Here is a 22,573-nt window from a genome sequence, read left to right on the forward strand (position 1 = left end):
CATAGCCACGTAGTGGGCTACCATGACGCCCTTTTGTTAGTTAAAGGTATAGTAAAGGATGTAAATCAAATATACTGAATATCTCCATTTTCTGTGTAAGCTAAAAAAAAAAAAAAAAATCCAGTGTTCCTACACAGAATGAATGGAAAACAACAATTCCAGCCAATCAGCGACAGGTGGCGCGAGCAAGCAAGTGATGAGTGGGTGGGGGCGGGGGAAGCGGGGTGCCCGGGTAGCTCACCTGGTACAGCGTGTGCCCCATCTACAGGGGCTCAGTCCTCGCCGCAGCGGCTGCAGGTTCGAATCCAACCTGCGGCCCCCTTGCTAACGTGGCCTAACACTGACTCCGTATTTTGTTCGTTTAGTCAGCAGAGACGCTAACAGAAGGGGTTGCTATGGCAATGCAAGTCCATGAATCTGGGTGGGGGAAGATCCTTTTTGTCCCGTTATTTTTCTCATTTTAATGCTCTTATCAACATGGAAAAGTGGATCGGCTCACTTTGTGCAATTGTAGCCTACTGTAGTGTTCAAGACCCCCCCCCCCCCCCCCCCCCCCCCCCCCCCCCCGATTATAGCCTACTGTAGTGTTCAAGACCCCCCCCCAGATTATAGCCTACTGTAGTGTTCAAGACCCCCCCTCCCAGCATATAGCCTACTGTAGAGTTCAAGACCCCCCCTCCCAGCATGTAGCCTACTGTAGTGTTTAAGACCCCCCTCCGGATTAAAGCCTAATGTAGTGTTTAGGACTTTAATGGACAGGACAGCTAGGTGAGAAAGGGGGAAGACATGCAGGAATTTGTCACGGGTCGGACTTGAACCTTCTACCTCTGCGTAGAAGAAAATATGTGCGCCTGCTTAACCAACTGAGCAACCCGGCCATCCTTCATAAACTATGAACATAACATCAGACTTAGTTTAAATTCCTGATTGCGCCGTAGAGAGGAAAAGGCACTTAACAACAGTACGGTGGTTTTGAGCTTAGCCAGCTCAAAGCTCAGGGTCCTGTTATTGATGCAAACCAGCTAACATGCAGTGATCCATATGCAGCGTGTGTCCGTCAGTGACCCTGTGTTTTCAAATGTAAATTCTCTTGTTTGTCTGACTTTTCAATGAAGTTCAGGCCATTTAAATTCAGTTCTCCGTGGGTCTAGTCAGTCTCTGTCAAGGTGAGCCACAGCAACGAGCATGACGGCACCAAAAACTAAGTGTGACGCTCGTCTTGCATCAGACAAAATCTATTCAGAAACACACATCAGCATAGCTGTTTTTTTCTCTCTCTTCCTTACTCCGTTTGGCATCTGCTTCTCCGACGCCCCGTGGCACCTTGGGGGCTGTCAGTGAGCTTAGCCTCGGGAAAGATGCCGCTTCAAGGCAGACAGCTCATCAAGATGAGTGACAAGTGTTGGGGCAGGGACTTACAATTCTCTTTTTCTGCCTCAAGGTGAAAAGTTGCACATTGTGGCTTTAACACTAAATCTTTTAACTTGCTTTTTTTCTTCTGCTGGACAAATCTCAGAGGGTAATGGTGTAAGAACTGCCAGGTTATAATCAGGGAAGAGCTTTGAAGCAGTCGCAGCTGTTCATTGACATCCCAGACACCCATAACTCAGCAAAATAACTGAGGAGTGGAGGCTTTTATTTTGTAGCTAGTGCATTCTGAATGTGAGGCGCAAAAGCTGCCAGTTTATGACATACGGGAGACTAATATGCATCTGCGCTGTAACTGCTACTTATTTCCAAGCAATTGGTGATATACTACAGTAATACAGAGTGTTCCATAAGTACCAGAACAGCACCGCTGCGTGAGGATTTGACTCCAAACTCTTAGTGGTGTGGATGATAGCTGTACTTTGGTGGTATTCTCAATAATACTGATGGAACAGGTTGAGCAGAAGTTAATGACGTTCATAAGTCTGGAAATGATAGGCTCTGTATGTCAAACCGTCGAAGGACTGGATGTAAGAGCGAGTAAAAAAGAGAATTATGTTCCTTCCGCCGCACTTTAAGATCATCGAACTACAATGACTTTAGCATTTTGTCCTACTGTCGAAATATATCTCCTATTGAACAATGAGGGACATAAAGACAACAATGGGAAGTGTAGAGTGTAGATGGATGACTGCCTTTCATATCCTGCTTCAGTAAGGTTAAGTAGCAAATGTAATAGGTTATTCAATGTGCTGTGCCTTGACACGGGACAGTTTGACGGCTAACAAGTGTTTCCCACAGGCGGCGTTGCGCTGATTTTGTGCCTGTACATGACTACAGCAGAGTCGTGATTGAGAGGCACTGAAACAGGTTGAATGTTAAAACAGAACAGTGTGTCTGGTGTTCTTGATCTGCTGCAGACCTCTCGAAATGCTTGCCAAGGCACTGGAATTGCTACGGAATCGATAAAGTTAGAGCTGTAGAAGATATCCTGAGAATATTATAACATATAATACGTTATTTCCTTTCTTTACTCGGCTTACTTCAGTACGACCAGATTCTGGATGTCTTGGGATGAGTTGTGAACCGAACGCCATTCTCTATTCAATTATATGGGATCATCCGCTCGTTTATTCATTGAAAATTATTATATGAATAAATATAGGTCAGTAATATATTGCAATACAAGCAATATAATTTGATACAGTTAGCTTATTATCCAGCCGTGAATCTAAACAGACACCTTGATTAGTTCTACCTGCTCATCTGATCTGATATACATCTAAATGCCTTTGGTTTGTACTTCCAGAACGCAGAATCTAATAATATTAGTAGAAACAGATGTTTATCCACAGTGACATATCTAGTGAAGCTTTGGGTCAGCCATAACGTCAGTCAATGGAGGGTTAAATGAGATGGAAACACAAAAGTGAAAACAAGATGGCATAATACCAGCATATTTAAAATGTTCTATAAAGAAAAACACTTTGCAAACCCCCACATTAGAAGCCCTGCCCCTCCGTGGTGCAGCCACACTGTGTTTTCACTTCTGCAGCCTGATTAGACCTCCTCTCAGGAGCCGTGGGCACACACACGCTCTGCTTGATTGAGGTCTCCCTCTTCTTCTACTTCTGTCGGCTTTGTCGTTCCCGGCTAACTTAACCCTTTCCCAGCCTTTTTCACAGCAGACATGTTGACCTGTTACAGCCCGAGTGTTACTAATAACAACACTGATGGCTCCGTTGTATCCCAAGTGTTCCAGTAAACCATGACAGTGACTAAACTTACATGCACACCAGTATTACACTAATATTTCAAATATGACAATATTCAAAATTTGATACATCACGTAAACAGCATATGCCGTTTGGATAAGGCCTTTTTCCGAATCTAGCATTTTCAGATTAACAGATGTGGTATTATTCAGAAGAAGGGTGTCTTCGAACAAGGTAGATCTAGTCCGCTTCCAGGGGGAAAATTGGCAAAAATAGGATTTTTAGGGAAAATAGGAAAAAATAGGGAAACGGCTTAAATCTGAACATTCAAACAGGATGTGCTGATTACATGACCAATATTAAATTCGGAATAGTGATTTGCATGTAAACATACTCTTTGTGAAAATGAGCCATAATGGACAATACCAGGACCCTGAGAAGGAAGCAGCTAAATGGAATTCTGCCATCTTACTGTGGCAAGTCTATATATATATATATATATATATATATATATATATATATATATATATATATATATATATATATATATATATATATATATATATATATATGAGTGAGAAAGAGACCCGAGTTGAATTTGGTGATTTGTGTAATTTGCAACACCTTTGCGGATGCAGGTCTTTACGAAGCTGTTAACAAAAGAGTTGAGCTCCCTGAGCACCCAAACATCACGTTTCCACTCCGCTAAACATAGACACATGATGCTCTCCCGTGCGACACCAAAGTCATTCAATTACACATGTAGCAAAAACATCCAACGCTGCTCTGCAGCTCGCTGTACAGCAGCCCCTGAGCTCACACACTGTATGGATATGTAAAAAGGTTTCTCTTTCAAAAACGCTTCTTTACGTAATTTCCCTTTTATTCGTTCCACAAACATTTTTTTCCTTGGAAATTAAATATGGAAATAGATCTCTCAAAAATACATTGTAAGTGCATTGTCAAAGTAGCCTGGAAATCCAGACCCAAGTCCAAAAGATTAAGGGTCTGGCATTGAGTAATTAAAGTCGCCCAGAGTCCCATACGCTTACTGGTAGATGGATTAAACTCTTGTCATCTGTTCAAATCGCTTCTGGCCCCGGTTACATCACATACACCGATGTGATTGGTGCAGCTCGGCTACAAGGGAATAGTTAATGAGCATTATTACTTGATGCCAGAGTAACTCGCTGAGCAAATTCAAATTGTGCTCTCGTGAGAACTCTGGATTTCCAGGGTATTGTCAAAGTTTTTTTTTTTTGCTAACCCAGGAAAGAAAGGACCCTTTGTGAACCATCTGTTCACACATAGATCAGTGTACTAGAGAGTAAAGGGAAAGCATATTGTAAAGTGTATGGGTCTGAAAGTCTTACGCACACTATTAAGAGACTGTGCATGACCCTTTGACTTCCCTAAGACTTACTGGAACTGTGGCTTTGCTCCATGGTGTTGAAGAAGAGACAGACTCCTGCAGTCAGCAGCAGGTGCATGGACTCGTACAGTAATTTGGGTGAAAAGACGCTCCATATGAAGAGGTGGTAGCGCAGAGCGGTTACCAGCACAATGTAGGCTGCAGCGGGCACAGACCTCAGCAGGGCCAAACAGTAGCAGCCGTGGCCGAGTGCGACGGGGCTCCTGCAGAGAGAAGGAGGATTCATCAGAGAGAAGGGGAAGCATTGCAAAAAGCAAAGCAGGCGACTCTGTGGTGGAAATAACTTCCTGTCGAGAAACACGGAAAAAGTTTACACGTGAACCAAGGTCCCTCTAAGCTGCTTTGTGTTTTTTTTTTTTTTTTTCCCAGAAGATGATGTCAAATCAGCAAAGCTGCAGATTGTTTGATGTCTATAGCGAAAGGCTCACATTTTCACATTTTGGAGATTTTACCTTAGACTCTGATCCAATTATCTTCTCACAATAATACGAGTTGCTGGCAAATTCTGATAAAGAAGTTAATGACTTTAAAAACTTGCATGATGGGAGGAGGAGAAGGAGGGGAGCAGTGAGGAGATTAGGAGATGATGTTAAAAAAAACACACACACACACACAAACACACACACAGGGATATACAAAGAAGTGTGTACACACCTAGACTTCATCTCTGACACAATGAAACACATGCAGACATTAGCACAGGGATCCTGTTGATTTAAACAGCCCAGCTAAGGGGAGGAATTTTAAAGCCGTTTCCCAAGACAAGAAAAGTAGGAGTCTGGAGGTGGGAATAAAATCAAGGGACCAACATTTATTCAAACAACTTGCAAAACTACATCTGGGCGCTAAGAGTCTGTCATACAGGAAACTTTATAAACAACTCCATGATCTGTTTTTGTGGTGTTGGACATCGTATATTTTGTTGTGATCACATTTTAGCTGCCAATGACATTCTGGAGATGTAGGGCATCATCATCATTAGGTTGGACCACGCAATTGGTCAGATGATCATCTGACAGATTTGAAAGGGCATGCAGTGCGTTATAAATGTGCAAAAAAAACACAGCGTGAAATAGTTACAAGCTGAGCAACCGGGTTGATTGATGCCATTTTGAGATCGTAGGCACGGGCCAATGCCTGCACTCGTGAGGCCGATTAACAAGAAGATGTCTGCGGACACATCTGCCGGCAGCCTTGTCAATAGTGGCTGCTGTGGATCAAAGTCAGCGCCCCCTCCATATGTCAATTGTGCCATTCTACAAGCAGATGTCAGCGTCATGGCTGCAGGACTTCAACCAGCTAAACTAGCTTAAAGGGCTGGAGAAACTATTGTTGGGGCATCCTCAGCACCCACTCGTGCTCCCAAAGAGCAGATTTGACATTTGGGATGGTTGTAAGAAGCCAAGGAAGTGTAACTGTGAAGCCTTTTAGGGTATGTTATAACATACAACTTAACACAGACTAAACCGAGACAATGCAGACAATAACAGTGTTAAAGAAATGTACATATCGGCCATTGGCTGCCCTGCTTTATTTATATATATATATATATATATATATATATATATATATATATATCATAAAAAACCCACATCGGTCGACCACTAGTGTAATATGAGCAGAATGAAGGATAAATGAAGCAATGACTGAGGAAGATCCCTCCACTGGAAATCTTCCTCCAAACCACGGATATAAGAGTTTAAGCAACTATTGGAAAGCAAGTACACAGGGAAAATAGAATCGCCTGAATATGTGTTTTAGTGTTCATATTTATGTCGGAATATCCAACTCTTTAGAGACGGTGATGGCCATTAAGTCAAGTGGTGTTGATGGGCCTTCTCAGATTGGCCAGTTTTGAAGGTTTACAGCAATTGTGTGCACTGAAACAATGAACACATTCTCCTTGCCTTAAGCAGAGTCTGACTGTGTCAAGGGAGACCCGTTGAAAGGCTACCGATCAAAGTCCATTTCCAGTACTTGCCTTGTGGTCGAGCTGCTGATGGTGCAGAGTGAATTCTTAATGAGCTACTGTATATGAGACCATTTTAGAGTACCATTTGTCAAAATGTCTCTAAGTGTTTGAGTGCAAATTACAGGTAGGGCTTCTGTAGAAAGCATCACGCTACGAATAACAACAGAGAAAAATGGGGATGCAATGTTGCAATGTAATGTTAACAAGTTGGATTCAATGTGATGTTAGCTTGAGAAAGGGTTTTCCTCTTTGAACTTTGACCCTTTCACAGTGTGTTTACAAATCATGAAAGTTAACCCACATTTTAGTTGCTTAAACATTCGTCTTAGTCGAGCTTTCAGTTGTACTGAAAGTCACTCTAAGGCCACAATCAGGTTGCAGAACGCAATGCACACTGCATTTTTTGGTGAAGATGCCCCGATTAGCAGCTATTCTTGTTAAACCCATCCTAAGATACGCTAACTTTTTGTAACTGGAGACGTTCAGGGCACTCCGGCAGGCGCTCATCAACACAAGAGCAGCTAGCAAAAGGCTTCAATGTCATCGAAAACAAACACAAAAATCCCCCCCAGGCTGTCTGATAAGGGCTAAAGGGGTATGATGTGTTTTTTCTTCTCCCAGTAAGTACATTAGGTTTTAAGTCTGTTTTCCACTAGACAAAATTAGCATTCTAATTAGCATGTAACGTGAGTTACGGATAACCTTGCTGACCAAGCTAGCACTAGCTGGTAGCGTAGTGCTCCTCCCTAGCTCTACGCTCGCCAAAAAAACAAAGATGTTGACGGCCAAAATGCTTTAAAAGGGGAGTCCAGAAATAAAACGGGTGACGTCACGGGGGCTACGTCATAACACGTCGTAACAACATACTGGAGATTTGTCTAATCAGAGGGTAAAACAGCCGGGCTCCACCATCACTTACAGGGACGTTCTGCTTGTAAGCAGATCAGTCGTGCTGTCAGTCTGAATGTGATTTACTGTCTGCTTGCATTGTTTTTGCAGTTTCGGCTCCCAAGGGAAATGGATCAGTTCATGAGCTGCACGAACTTGTGTACATTTACAGGTGTTTTGCAGTTATTGGTTACTGTAAAGGGAATTTCCTTAGAAAATAAATGCCACTGCTTTGCAGAGCTTACCATGGAGTAGCTTCAATCACAGCTCGGGTTTACTTTTCATTTGTAACCTCTCTACTGTTGTGGTGCTACAGGGAAGATAATAGAGGTCATTAAAATCACTTTGGAAGCGTGCACGATGAGGTTTTGACAATGACTTGTCAAGAGTCAAACTTTTGGACACAAAAAATGTCTTTACCTCATTGTAGTGCTAAATGAAAGGTCACCAAGTCTTTCTCTGAGGAACTTTAATATCCACAGCTAGTGTCAGGCCAGCCAGGAGCTGTTCTGGTCCAAAGCGTTGGAGGGCCAAATCAAAACCAAATCAACTTTTCCATCTCTAGGCTCTGCCGCTAGCAGCACAAACCGTTTGAGATGAGCAGAACTTTTTAATCACAGACTGGCTGAACTACTGAAATGTTAAACACATCATTTCAAATGTGGGATCAAAGATCATGCGTGGGTATACACATCCTTAATGGGACTTTTGTGCTAACAAAATTAAAACCTTTTATTACATAAAGAAGTGACCTTTTTTAATCACAAGGCTGCAGCCTTACATATTCCCATGCAGTTATTTTACCGGCATTTAAACAACAGAGGCAGGCTAGCTCTTTTTATTCAAATATCATCCCTTGTCCAGGGGCGATTCAAGGATTTTTGAGGTGGGGTGGCACGGGGGGGGGGGACCAATAATCAATAAGGGGGGGTAATACCAGAATTTTGGATAGTCATCATCAAAACTTTAAATGGTCATGCGACAAGGGCTGGGATAATTGGCAGCACAGTCAAGTGACAGTACTCTGATACAATGGAAATCACAATTGTCTACCCCAATGGATGGGGGGAGGCGCAATTGTATTTCAGGGGAGGCTGGTGTCACCCCGTGCCCCCCATCTAGCCCCGCCCCCACCTTTTTCGACAATAAACTTTCCTTTTGGTTCCATCAGCAGCGCAGCTGTTGCCCAGCCACAGACCTCATCTGTCGGCACGGTGCAGGGGCCTCACGCTGAGAGGGAGCTGTAGCTATTGGCTGCATTCACACACATACAGCAACCCAGCTACTGGCCTCTCTCCAGTTAAGGTCTTATACAGGTTAAGTTGTCTACATGTATCTCTGATACCCTGCAAGCGAGTGTCCTTGTTGCCACGAGTACACCAATTACCAGAATGTTTCCATGCACCTGTACTGTCCCACCCACAGACAGGACTCAAAAAGAAACAACAACACTCTCAAGTAACTGTCCTAGTGATGATGCTGTGTGGCTGTGCTGGCACACAGACGATAGAAAGCAAAGTGCAAGAGAGTAGCATGTTCAAATCAAATTATTCCAGAGCAGTGGTTGCCACATTTTGCCTGCCCTATTAGAGGAGCTCAAGAACCCCTGGATTGGCACCACCTGTTCCAAATGTGTCTTTATGAAGGGATTATAAACTTGATGTTATTTAAAAGGAGCTGTATAGCAGAACGTGCGACCATGTTTGGTCTATGGCATTCTTCCGGTAACCCTCTTGATTCTTCACATTGTGTTTTGTGTAAGCGGCCCCTGGCGTTTTGGAGAATACTGCACCGGGTAACGCCTGAGCACAAACGCCTATAGAATACAGTATGTCCGTGTCTCTCACGTTGCTTCAGTACACTTTAAGAATAATCACTGGGGCCACTACCGGAAATTTCAGAAGAACATTTAATATCCAGGAATTTGCATTAAAGACGGTGCTGACTATCCATACACAACCCAGCCTTATAATGTGTTTCACCCTGGTCTTGTTTATTAAAATCATGATTTCTATTTTTTGTTTATCTATATTTTTATGGAGTTAATATTAATGAGTTGAGCTTTCCATGTACCCCCTGGACCCTGCATAAACAGCACTGGGGTGCTTGGATGGATATCAGCCATACAGTGACTTTAAAACTGACACTTACCGGTCTCTTTGTGAGCTGAGGAAGCAGACGAGGTGGCACGCCCAGAGCAGGGGACCCGCGTATGTGCTGAGGGCCGTTAAGAAGATGGCAGGCGCTTCCACGTAACTTTCCAGTCCAATAAAGCCGACCGAGATGTCGACGGTGGCGATGTTGTTAGAATTTCCCTGCAAGAGCACAAATAAATCTTAGTTTAGCATCAACTTTAGCATGCAGGTTACAGTAATAGTTAACCTGTATACAGACAAAAAGACAGTACAAAACAAACTGTGGGTGAAGCTATGTAAGAATTTCAGAGCTCTTAGGAACTGGCCACTTGCTTTATCATCATTACTCTGAGCTTCTGCCGACTTCCCAGAGGCCCAGTAGTTCTTTGTGTTTTCCAGTCCCTGAGCAAAGCAGCACACAATGGAAGCACACACTTCTGTCTGCTTGACTCTTGTTAGAGGCACTCAGGCTGCTGCGTAAGTGTGTACAAGGGTATGTGCCAGCATACGCATAAAACCTATTTATTTCTGGTGTATTTCTTTTCATGGTTAGAAGTTTCGTCTCAAGCTATAGAACATGTAAATCATTGTTATGCAATCAGGATTAATAGCCACAACTTAGGGTAAAGGCTATTGTAGGATATATTTACATAAGCAAAAATAATGCCTTGGTTTGAATGTGATAATGTCAGGAAAAATGTTACATAGCCTTAAATATATGTGAAGGACTTTTTCTGAGCTTGTTTCGTCACAAGCTCAACCAGCATCTGAGAGAATCACAGCTTCTTTAAATGAAAGAATATCGAAAAACAGTATGTACAAAGGTCTGTCGTTGGCATGGATGTATTGTAAGAACTGGATACAGCGTTCAAGGCGGAGCCCCTCCCATTCCTATAAGAGTTGCTCAGTGGTGCAAAAAGCTATTATGGAGCCAAAGCCGCAGCTAAATGTGGCCCATAGAGCCGGCACACTGACCATTAGCACTAGAGACCTCCACGGGCCAAGCCAGATGCATCCATTTGGCGCTCCGCTAACTAGAATGGGGTTAAAATGACTTAATCATGCCGCTCTTATATAGTTTCCAAATGTTATCGGAACAAATGGATCGAATAATGATAGTGAAAGAATTAATTTTGCGGGGCTTGTTATGCTCAGAAATCGTACCCACTGATTTACAGACGTCTCTTTTGCCATGTTTTTGTGCCGCACGCGTTCATGTGACGGACATGGAAAATGTAATGAAGTTTGGTCACTATGTTCATTTTGCTTCGAACCCCGGCGGACTTCCTCGGGGCCTGGTCCATGGCCAGTGGAGATGATAAGGGCATGTGTTCACATGGCTTTTTACTCTGGCAAAATAGTGCTGGGTAGTGCTTCATCCCAGCGCTTCGTAGTGCTGCCCGCCGGTTCGTTTGACGATAGTCTTGCCAGACGTTCCTCCACAGTACTGCAGAGGAAGGTCTGACTAGTCTACACGGTATTCTGAGATGGAAGGAAAACGTGCTTTATTGGCATTTCTTTAAACCAACCACAATTGTATTGGGCGGTGCTAAGCGCCGCTGCAAAATAGTTTTGGGAAGGAACTTGTTTTGGTGGAGTATATGTACGTTCAAAGGTTTTTTTCGTTGTGCAACAGAAAACTCAGATTGGACAGATTATTGTCTAATTATCTGTCTGGATTTACCCTGCAAAGATCTGAGGACCAGGTAACCATAGTCCTCAGAAATCAACCAGAGGTTAGAACCCCAACACAAAGAAAGCAGAAAGTGACGGACATCAGGTGGAATTTCCTGTGGCACCGGAACAATCCCGAGAAAGGAAATGTCGTTGAGTTGGACTAGTTTGACAACAACATTAACATTAGGTAGGAAGCTAAGGTAACGCTATGTTAACAGGGGGTTGACTGCATAGCTAACAACAAGCTCACAGTGATAAAAGCACAACACTCACCGCTTACATTGAGTGTCGGGCCCACGGAAATTGAAAACAATTGAAAAAAAAGACACGGGCGCTCAGACAAACACATTAGGGCCTGTGTCCATATACCGTTTACCTCATAGCGCCAGTGTCTTTTCCACTTCAAAATGCTGGGATGGAGTGCTCCCCAGTGCTGTTCTTCTAGGGAATCCACTATGCGGACACAGGCCCTTATAAGGACACTAAGTCATAAGCAGGTTAAACACATTCTTCACTAGAAAGGCTGCTCAACTCCAGTGAATCCCAAACACGTTACTGAACCCGAGTACAATTGTTCCCTGGACAATCATCTTTAGCCAAACCTACAATAAAAGGACTCACAGGCAAGGTAATCCATGATCAATTTGTGCTGCTCGCGCGCTTAATCTGATTTCTGGATGGCACATTCAGGTCACTGAAATCACCTGCGCCGTGTTCCCACTCAGAGATGCGGCCTTCAGTCCAATCGATCAACCTGAGCCACCTAACCAACAGCACTTTGGAGAACCGCTGTGACGTCTGCTCACATCTTTTCCTGCGAAATTTAAATTGTCTCACTTACAGTACTTCAATTTTGTTAGTGTTCTATACTTGGCCATTTCAATTTCCATGCGCATAACAAGTGATGATTACATTTGGAATTCACTGTGATTGCGGCATGTAAGCTCCCACACACACACACAGAAAAATGTCTGGTGAAATCATCAGCAGGCGTCAAACATGTCTTTCTTGTTTTCTTGTTCAATTTGAATGCAATGATGATCCATTAGCAGCAACACACCGAGTATTGCTTTATTTCCCTTCTGTGCACACGGCTCTGATCACAGAGGAAAAGAACATTAACAGCTGGCTCTATTTTAAAAACAGGTTGGAGGCTGCATAATATGGATACTTTCTACTTGCTTTCTTGCTAAAATGCTTCTAAGGAGAATCGTTAATAAACAAATCCATCACTGGTGGGGAAAAAACATGTGTGCAAGAAATTTGACCAAAATTCGGACAAATTTAATTGTCATAATAACTGTCAGAATGGGACTGGTCTAATAAAGCTCCACGCTGGAGTGTATGCCTGGCATGCAAAAAAAAGCTCCGAAATGGAATAATCTACTGTAACTTGTCTATTTACTGGAATTTCAGGTTAGTTTTGAGCTCTAAAACATGTTTGTGATGATTCATAATGTTATAAAGAAGGTTGCATTTGAATCCATACCAGCGGGGTGACTTGTCATCACTCACGTGGCAACACGAACTTCTCATTTGAGAAAAATAAACACCTCCTTGCTGCTTTACTGAACATTTGGTTTTTGGACGATAAATCCACAGAAAATCCACTGCAAAGTCTGACTCATCCATCACCTCAAACGTAGACAGCACAAAACTTCTACTGTAAGACACAGTGCTTCTCATGTATAGGATAGGAACGCCTGCTTATGTTGACTAAAAAGGGAACAAAACTATCATTTTTTGGGAAATTGATCTTAATGCCTTAGAGGCAGGCAGATTTTTATTATTTGAGGCCAGTTATTTCATGGATCCAGGATACTATGCATCCTGACAAAGTTCCCTTAGCCTTTGGAATTAAAATAGCAACCCCCCCCCCCCACCAAGGCATTGGCGTGGTTTCATTTTTTTGAAATTGAATTGACATTTGATTTGCATTGAGAGATGATTTTTTGGAAAAGTATCCCATGCCTATCTCTAGGTATGGTGAAGGGTATGTGATGACATTTATATTATTATATTTTTAAAGATTTCTTTTTCCTTTATTAGATAGAGATAGTTGAGAGACGTGAAAGGGGGAGAGAGATGGGGGGGGGGGGGGGGGGGGGGGGGGGGGGGGGGGGGGGGGGGGACAACACGCAGCAAAAGGCCAGAGGCCGGATCCAAACCCGGGCCAATGCAGGACTAAGCCAACATAGGGCGAGCGCACCAACTGAGGGAGCTACTATTGGCCGCCCCAGAACATTTATTTTTTTACGATACATTATTTATTAGCAAAGTAAATGGATGTCCATGAAGGTCGTATTTTTCCTCATTTTTTAATTAAGGCAATAAGATAAAATTTCCAAAAGATGATATTTTTATTCCTCTTTTTAGTCAATTTAAGCAGGGGTTCCTATACTCATGAGCAGCACTGTACCTAATTCATCATGTGACAGGATTTTTTATGACACAAGCGATCTCTGCATTTGAGGTTACCTGGAATATTTCAAATAATCCTCTTGTGTTTTTAGTGTGTTTGGCTGCCAAACAACAAGGACACTTTGAAAACAACAGCTTTCTGCCAATATCCACAATAAAGCCTCTGAAAACACAACAGCAAAAGTGTTTCTCGACTCCACATGAATGTCTCAAAGACCAATTCGCGGCCCAGAGCTCACTGACCAACTGTAACTGTGCTTGCTGATTAGGTTTTAATTCAACATAATTTTTATTGTTCAGCGTGACACCAGCTTTTGTTTCTGAGAAGCAAATTGAAATCACATGTGTTGCCACTTTACAGATCCATTATGGTTACAGCTCATTTGAGAACGTTCTTACTCAAAGATCTGTAATTACAAGACTGGGCGCCTAGGCTGAAAATTGTCTGGTGCTGGTCTACTCCAGAGCTCATCACAGTCTTAATGACCCGAGGCTGATGGCGGTTATTAAATTGCTAGCGATGTGGAAGTCCAGTGTTAACAACAACACACATCTGCTAAACAAATATCTGCCCGGGGTGGAGGTTAAATCAAAAGGCAGGTATCATATCTACCTTTGAGGAACATTCATAGCTCATAACACCACAACACATCCGCCGCAGGAAACAACAAGTCCAGTGGGTCTTCATGCCAGCGCAGGATCAAAGTAATATCATTTACGCACAGACATTTCCTCTGCCCAAAACTGCAGCTATCCAACACTTTATGTCAGGGCGTTAAATTTAGATGTCTTTTACAATCAGACAAGGAAAAAGTTGCTTACTGATTTGTTGTTCCCTGAACTCTCCTTTGTAGATATGTGAGGGTTTTGGCTCTGGTTCGCATCTTGCCACCTCTGTCCTTTTGGAGTCAGCCCCAATATATAAAGTATCTTGGTTATAATTTGTACACTGGTAATGGTTTGATTACTGCATTATTTTGAGATTTACTGCAGGGTAGACCTTAACTGGTCTGGACTACACTCAGCGACAACTGGAGAGGTCGGTAGGGCGAGTTCAAATAAGCTTGTCTGAATTTAATCAAACATTGAGCTCCCTCCTGCCCTATTTATTGTTATTACTCTGACGATAAAACTGTTGGTAATATATATTAGTAACATTGTGGGGAAACGTTCCTCTGAGGTTTTTGTGTCTGACTACTTCAGAAAAAAAGTTACCTTGCCAAAACTAATATGAATTTGCCAATAGGGGTAGGGTGATAGACCTTTAATTAATAACACTGTTTTTTGGTGTGTTTTTTTGAGTCTATCACAGTTTTACAAAATCAATAATAAAAATGTATCCTTTATTAGTCCCACAAGGGGAAATTACAATTTACACTCTGTTGTTATTTCACACAGGCCTGAACTACACACACATGCTCAGCACACATACATGCACTAAACGGAGAGATGTCAGAGTGGGGGGGCTGCACATGGAAAGGCATCTGGGGTTTGGTGCCTTGCTCAAAAGCACCTCGGCAGTGCCCAGGATGTGAACTGACACCTCTCCAGCTACCAGTACACCACCCTACTTTGGTCCGTATGGGGACTTGAACGAGCGACCCTCCAGTTCCCAACCCAACTCCCTACGGAAAAACATGATGATTCACTCTAGAGGCAATATAAGAGAACATATATCTTACAGAAAAAAAATTTGAAAATCTGAATGTGTTATAGGAAAGAAAATGAGCTTGAGTAGTCTATATTCACGACGTTCTTTAAAAGCTGAAAAATACCGGTAATTAAAATGAATTGTACCGTAATGTTGTAATTTCTTTTTGTTTTTTAAAACTGGTGTTGAAAAAAGTAATTAAGTATTGATATTGGAGCCAATGCCAGACCACCTTTTTCTTTGAATTTCAAGTACAGCCCCATTTTACTCTCTCGATCACTGACATCATCATAGTTGCTTACCTGAAAGTAAAAGAAGGCCTGGCCGAACCAGTAGTGCATGATGGTGGTTTGGGCTGCGTCGTAGTGGAGTTTCTTCCAGATGAACTGAGCCATGAGCGTCTGGATCAACAGGCAGCAGCAGAGGACCGGCAAGTTGTGAGCCCGAAACAACAGAGAAACCAACAAGACCAAGCCGCTGTAAATCTCCCACAATCCTCTGCTCTTCAACTTGGCATCTGCTGTGATGATCTGGGACCGCAACAAGTCTTTGGTGCCCGTGAAGAGGATGCCCAAGATGAAGACGTAAACAAAGCGTGCCTCCACTGTTCCCCTACAGAAGAAAGATTACAGACTGTGTCATTTTTGCATTTTGCAGTAAGCCTGTATTGATTTTTTTCTCTCTACAAAACTCCAATATACTCAATATTTGAGTAATTAGGATGAGTCTGGGATGTGGATTCTGACAGGTCTGCTGTACCCGTCCATGCATTTTGCAATTAAATAGCCACATATTTGGGTCTTGGGACACCATTTAACACAGACTTTATATACTGAATGATCAAAGAAAAAGGCTTCCTATCAGATAAAGGTGACTACAAAAGATGTAAAACAATGAACTAGAAGAATAAAATCAAACTATTTAACAGAACCAAAACAACCAAGTAACAAATGAAATGCAATGGAGCACAAAGCCCCGACAGAAGCTTTGAAAAGAAGACAGAAAATTTGATCTTATCGTTCTGACATTTGCTTGTGGAGAGAGATAACTTTGATAAATGCAAACACGACATCATCAGAAACAACACACATTGAAAAATGTAGTGTAAAAGCTCCAAATCACATGTTTTATTTGACTGACAGCAATCCAATGATTGACAGTCAGACTACTGTGCCTGTTGGTTCCTGCATATTTCAGCCAGTTATAGCTATAAAAGCTTTTCAAAGTTGCCTATTTTCATTAATTTCACAACCCTGTGTCTAGTTAGACAGCTTTCCTGATATTTCTGTAACTCCTAACCCTTCTTTTATTCAGCATGCAGTGTGTCAATGTAACATTAATAATTAAAAGGTATGAGACGGGAAGACAACGAATTGCCTGAGGAAAACAGACTCTCACACCCTTCACTCTGTCTGTTGTACTTTCTGCATCGCTATCATTTAAGAAACTTTTTTTGTGGCATTTTGAAATGTATGTTGGCATACACGAAAGGGGAATGACATGCAGCATAGGGCCGCGGGTCGGAATCGAACCCACAGCAGTCACGTCAAGGACTAAGGCCCAGAGTTAAGTGTAATGTGTCTTTGAATTATTAGTCAAAATATTGTTGTCAGTTGGCTTGGTACTTCAGTTTTATTATTGAGTAATAATGGTTGTCAGACGCCTGACTGTGCCTGGTCATTTAGCTCTGGTGGTTCAGATCAGTGTGATCTCTTTTTCCAGAAAACAGGAGGTTCAATTCCTGGATTTAGGCTTTAAATTCATGTCAGCGAGATTTAATAGAGATTTAAAGATGGGTAAGGCCCATAATGTATGCCCTGCAGGTCTGGGTTAAGAAGAAAATGTTTCCATGAGGCTGTTCCCCTTCTAAATGGCTTACTCCACAAAAATCATTTTCCAACTATCAATAATTTATACGCTTAAAATCGAAGCTTTAGAAGGAAAATTGCTTTGGATTACGAAGGCAATTACATTTAGTCTGATTTCCATTTCAGGCATTCAGCGTGTGCGCTTAACCACCGAAATTTAAAGATTATTTTTTGTCACCTCAAATCAGCTTACATTTTTTATATTTGTCCAAAATAAAAGAGGAGTGAGTAAATCAACCCGTGTGAAATGGAAAACAGACAACAAAAGAGTGGTTAGCGCTATAGCGATGAAAAGTTGTTTTATTCTACATCAGACTGGATGGAGGGGAAATAAAGAGCATTAAGAGCTAATGAAGTTTAGGGAGCCGCTGGATTTACAGCCTGAGGAAAAAGAGACTTTTAATTGTATTCTCTGCAAACACAAAGAGATTAACCCGGCCATCGACAATACAATGTCGTGTATACTCGGCAACGGCAGTATTTTTGTCATGGTAACTTGTTCCAAGAGAGGAAAGAACCAGAGGAATACGCTCCATACAGCACTATTCTTTATTATTCACTACTCCCCTAACAATGTGGCAGGGATTGTGTTCATCATTATTTTATGCAAAGGAAAAAGGGAAAAACCTGGCCTGGATTTGATTTTATGCAAGGACAGTGATGGATGTGAGCTACCGAGCCTACTTGTTAACTACTGTGCTGGAGTGAAAAGAATTGAGTGAATTACAAAGTGAGCTTTGTGTCAGGCATGTTTGTCCCCAACAAAAATAGCATTATGCCACACACTTAATGTGGCTGTCCTTTACAAATAAAAAGCAGGTTGAGGAAAAACACAAGATTTACATGCAAGAAGACTTCCCTTCTGATACCTGTATATATTTACCTGTGATAGACTACGGTACTTATCCACATCAGCGTGAAACAATCAGGCATGCAAAATTCTGAAAGCTGAAAGGAAATCATGTTTACTTTGACATGTTCAATGTAGAACAAGCACAAGCCCTCCTTGTCTGAGCAATATAGACTATTTGTGGCTTATGCCATCTCCTCAGTTGCAGCCCCCCCTAAAAGTGGCTGTGCTTTGTTTAAGTGTCTCCTGATTATAGTGCATCACACAGCACAGCTTAGCGCCTATTAGATTCTTCCACTATTCCAGCCCTTACTTACAGGAGTCCTTTAGCTAAACTCTACATGAAATGCCACAACCCTAAACATGACTCCTGCAACCCCCTCATGTCCCTGCACTCTGATCCTGTGAAGTACAGTGGCTTGTACAGTAAGATAAAGTCACTGTTTTCCAATAGAGAGATGTAAGCAAGCTAACAGCCACTATAAGCAGTGGCGTGTGTGCTTGTTAAGTCGTTAGAATTAGACAACAATCCTATCAACCCTACTCAGACACATTGTTGTCATTTTATGTTGAGGAGTTTGTAAAAAGATTTACAGCCCTGAAACATAACAGAAATCTTCCCAGAGAGTCAAATTATGAAGTCAGATTAATTAATAATTATATATATAAATATATACATATCATGCATATCATGTATATCTAGGCAGGTATACAGAAAAGTAAGTATGGTTTTAATACTAAACCCAGTATTGTCACATTATTTTCCCTCATGTTGTCCTTGGGTCAAATTGACCCGTTTTCAGTTAAATAATAATTTTTTAAATAAATTAATAAAATAATGTCAATGTATAAAAACACCAAAAACATAAAAAAAGCATTCAAAACATTAAAAAAAGTGACAAAAAAAGCTCCCATGGCTCCATTTTAGTGCTACGAAGCCATCACCACCGTTAGCATCCCATTGACTCCCATTCATTTTGGGGCCACTTTGACAGTGAATAACTTTACAACTGAAGCGTTTAAAGACTCTATTTGTGCATTGTTTATTTCTAAAGAAACACGACAATGTTAGCAGTAATTACCCTGTGCCTATATGTTATATAGCATGTTAGTAAGCAGTAATTAGCCTGTGCCTATGTTATCTCCTAACATATACCTACCTTTACGTCTCTGCTGATTGGGAATGATTGAGATTTCTCTTGCACAGCTAACAGAAGACTTACAACTTTCAGACAGGTTTCTCACGTCACATCAACGTTGTCAAGCTCAGTTAGAGGCTGCGCAGTAACACTCAGCATCACCGGAAAAGAGCTTCTAATAGACTTCACTGGTCTCCATCTAGAACAACGCAATCTGTTAGTCTATTTCTATAACTGGCTATGCATGTACGCTACTGTCTTTATAATTATCTTTTTAATAAACTGTCTGTACAATTACAAAGTTCTCATTATACTGCCATGGAAGTGTGGTGCTATTTTGAGCCTTGTTAGTGGTATAAAATAGTGAATTAATCTATGCCAGGAAAGGTAAACACAGGTGTCACTACCCAATGTGAGTCAAGTGCAGATGTGAGTTGCGAATGCTCAGATGTAAACATTTTACAGCATTCTGAAATTTGTGAAATCCATAAAATAATTTTATTACAAACAATACCAGAAGATGGAAATCATTTCAAAGACATTGTAGCTATCTATCATTGTGTCATTGCTAATGTTAGCTCAAAACGCCATTCAACGGATGGCTTTTGTTGTGGTTGATGCTAACTTGTAGCCAGCAGTGAATTACCCCCAGCAGAGGTTATTTAGGTCCATTTTTACTGTATTGACATTACAGAAGTCTCTCGTTAGCATCTTGTACGCTACTTGTTGCAAAGTGGCGCATGCACAACTCACATCTGCACTCGACTCACGTGTAGTGACAAGCTAGAGATCCATTCGATTAGCATTAAAACATATCCCAGAGATTGGTCGACTTAGTACACTTATATTATTAACCCCTAGGTTCATTTTTGACAGAATTGTCCTTTAAAGTCAATCCGTAAGATTTGGCTGGGGGCAGCATAGCACTTAATAATATCTAAATACAATCTACATACATGGCATTTGATTGGAGGCTAGTCTCACGTTGTCCCACAGGAATTGTGTATGTATTGTATTAAGTGCCCATTTCATTATAATATTCAGATTTATGATAAATAATTGAACATGCACATGTATTTTATGTAGGTAAAACGGCGTGGAGGTGCGGTCACGTTTGAGCATTTAAAAATGTATTTGAAAGTAATGCATTAGCAACCTTCCGAAGTAACTAGTTATTTTATCATTTGCAACTGAGTATCTAATTTAGTAACTAGTAACTAATTTTAAGTAACTAGTAACTGTACTTTTTAAAAGTAACTTGCCCAACACTGGTTTTAGCAGAACATGACGTAGTATGTTAGCTCACTTCCTGCATTGCCACTGGAGGGCGCCACCTCTATAAATATGATTAATATGAGACGTAACTGTTGCTCTGTTTGTAATACTGCAAATTTAAATATTGCAATACTTTTATCAGTGGGCCAGTGGCTCAATTGCTATTGCGTTACCTCCATCAGCGACAGATAGGGACCTAACAGACAAACAAATCCTGGGGTCCTACATGAGCATATAATAATCTGCCAAACTTAGAACACTTTGGGGTATTCCACATGGGTCTGCATGTGATTCTGTCACTGGTAGGAAGTGGGGCTCAGTTGGAAAAAGCTGGTGTTTCCAAAATCACTTCCTGATCTGTTTACACGAAAGTCTAAAGTATTCAACTTTTCAACTATAATGCCATAGGATGATTGTGAGTTTTGATTGTTGCTTATTTAGTCATGAATATCGATGTTATTGAGGGAAAAAAAAGTCTTCAGGGGCTTAAAAGTATCAAGGAATCGTCCACATTGCTACGTGGGAAAACTCGACTAGTCAAATTAATCTCATCTTATTTGCTGGTGTGTTAACAGTAGTAGCAGTGGAGAGAAAACTGTAGCTTGTTAAGCTCTGGTTCAGAGCAGCTGCCTGGATTTCATGTTACCTTGGAAACAAGCGCTGGTGTTCCAGCAAGTGAATGAGAAAAGGTAAGACTAGGTCCAATCCCTCCCCAACATGTTTTGGTATATCCCCTTCATCAATCACCTGCGTCGGGCTAACACTTACACTAAATCAGCCAAAACAAGTAATTCACTGCCAGAGGAAAGCTTCGAAGAAGACGCCCGAGAATGAGGAGGGCCTGCCAACTTTGTTAGAGCCATGGTCTTTCTGGGGAATAAATCTGCAACTACTGAAATGCCTCCGGGACAAAGTGACTTTAAAACAACGACTACAGACAAAACATCTAATTTCACAACGAAACCACGAGCTCAATACCCGCTTTGCTGCCAGTGCGTGTTGATGTCCCTATTTATTTTCAGCTTTGTGTTTGATTAGAAGAAATCGGCTTTTTTGTCTGAAACAGTAGGATGGCTGATAAAGTACACACAGAACCATTTTGTGGAGAGTAATGATTTGTCAAATGTTACCACTGATGTGTTGTACAAACAAAATAGCCTTTGAAATAGAGTTATAACATGGTTTGCCTCTTGGGTAATTAAACTGAAAACTGAATTTTGTGTGTGAGTTTGTGTATGTGTGTGTATGTGTGTGTGTGTGAGGCAGGGGTTCACAGGTGTTTTGAGACAAGCTTGAATACATTTCAATTTTTAAGCGGGATCGGTATGCATGAATATTTTTTTAAATTGGGAACCTGCACAGCAGCCCATTTCTAGATAAAGCAGTACATGATTAAATGGGTCAGGTTTTTTGCAGGTGTGAAGCACATACACACACACACACAGATGAAAACAAACATTGTAAATGCTTATTGTGGCTTCGTGTTTGGTGGGAAATGTGCAATAAATGCGTAGAAGGACGACGTTGACGGCAACAAACTTCGGGCGATGATGTATAGAGGCTTAGACAGGCTTGGCCCTCAGCCGGCTGCTTTGATGTTGAGCTATTTCCTGTTGGAACACTTGTTCAGGAAATTTGATTTGCTTCATCCTTTATGTCACCTTGACCGCTCCTTTGTTTATGGTTTGTCTTTTTTAGTGTTGTTAGGGCTCGGGTAGTCATCGTTGATCTTTCAATATCCAGTTATATAAAAATAAGTACATGTCAGTTGACTGGCGGTCTATTTTTAGGTTCAGTCTGATTTTGCCATAAGGAAGGGTGTGTGCGACAGAGAGAAAAACAGTAAGAGAGACGCACTCTTATCACAGTGACATCAATCCAAGTAACTATTTGAACTGTTTAAAGGGAGCAGCGTTGGCGGTTCTCAACCCCATTAGCCATTTTAAAAAGTTGCAACAGCGCAATTAGGCAGCTGCCACAAAGGGAGGGCAAGGAAGGAACAGGGGAGTTATCCGAGGGCTTTGTTCTCATAAAACACAGAAAGAGTACACTGTAAACCCTAACAGTTGTACTAGCTCATAACTAATAAGCTCATCACAGTCAAATGTCGTTTTGCAGTTGA

General features: G+C 41.6%; 1 protein-coding gene across 2 annotated transcripts in view; it reads right to left on the reverse strand.

Annotated features, from left to right (window-relative positions):
• Window positions 1-22,573, reverse strand: part of pigg (phosphatidylinositol glycan anchor biosynthesis class G) — a 76,872-nt gene that overhangs the window by 6,374 nt on the left and 47,925 nt on the right. Inside the window, exons 11-13 of one of the 2 annotated variants that reach the window (XM_034883517.1) lie at window positions 15,622-15,931; window positions 9,587-9,750; window positions 4,552-4,778 (exon numbers count right to left, since the gene is read on the reverse strand). In XM_034883517.1, the coding sequence (XP_034739408.1) occupies window positions 4,556-4,778; window positions 9,587-9,750; window positions 15,622-15,931 (697 nt within the window). In that variant the 3' untranslated portion in view covers window positions 4,552-4,555. Of the gene's footprint in view, window positions 1-4,232; window positions 4,779-9,586; window positions 9,751-15,621; window positions 15,932-22,573 lie in introns of those variants that run through there. The other variant, XM_034883516.1, reaches the window with a different exon arrangement.

Source organism: Etheostoma cragini, chromosome 10 (assembly GCF_013103735.1).
Source record: "Etheostoma cragini isolate CJK2018 chromosome 10, CSU_Ecrag_1.0, whole genome shotgun sequence".
Classification (NCBI taxonomy): domain Eukaryota; kingdom Metazoa; phylum Chordata; class Actinopteri; order Perciformes; family Percidae; genus Etheostoma; species Etheostoma cragini.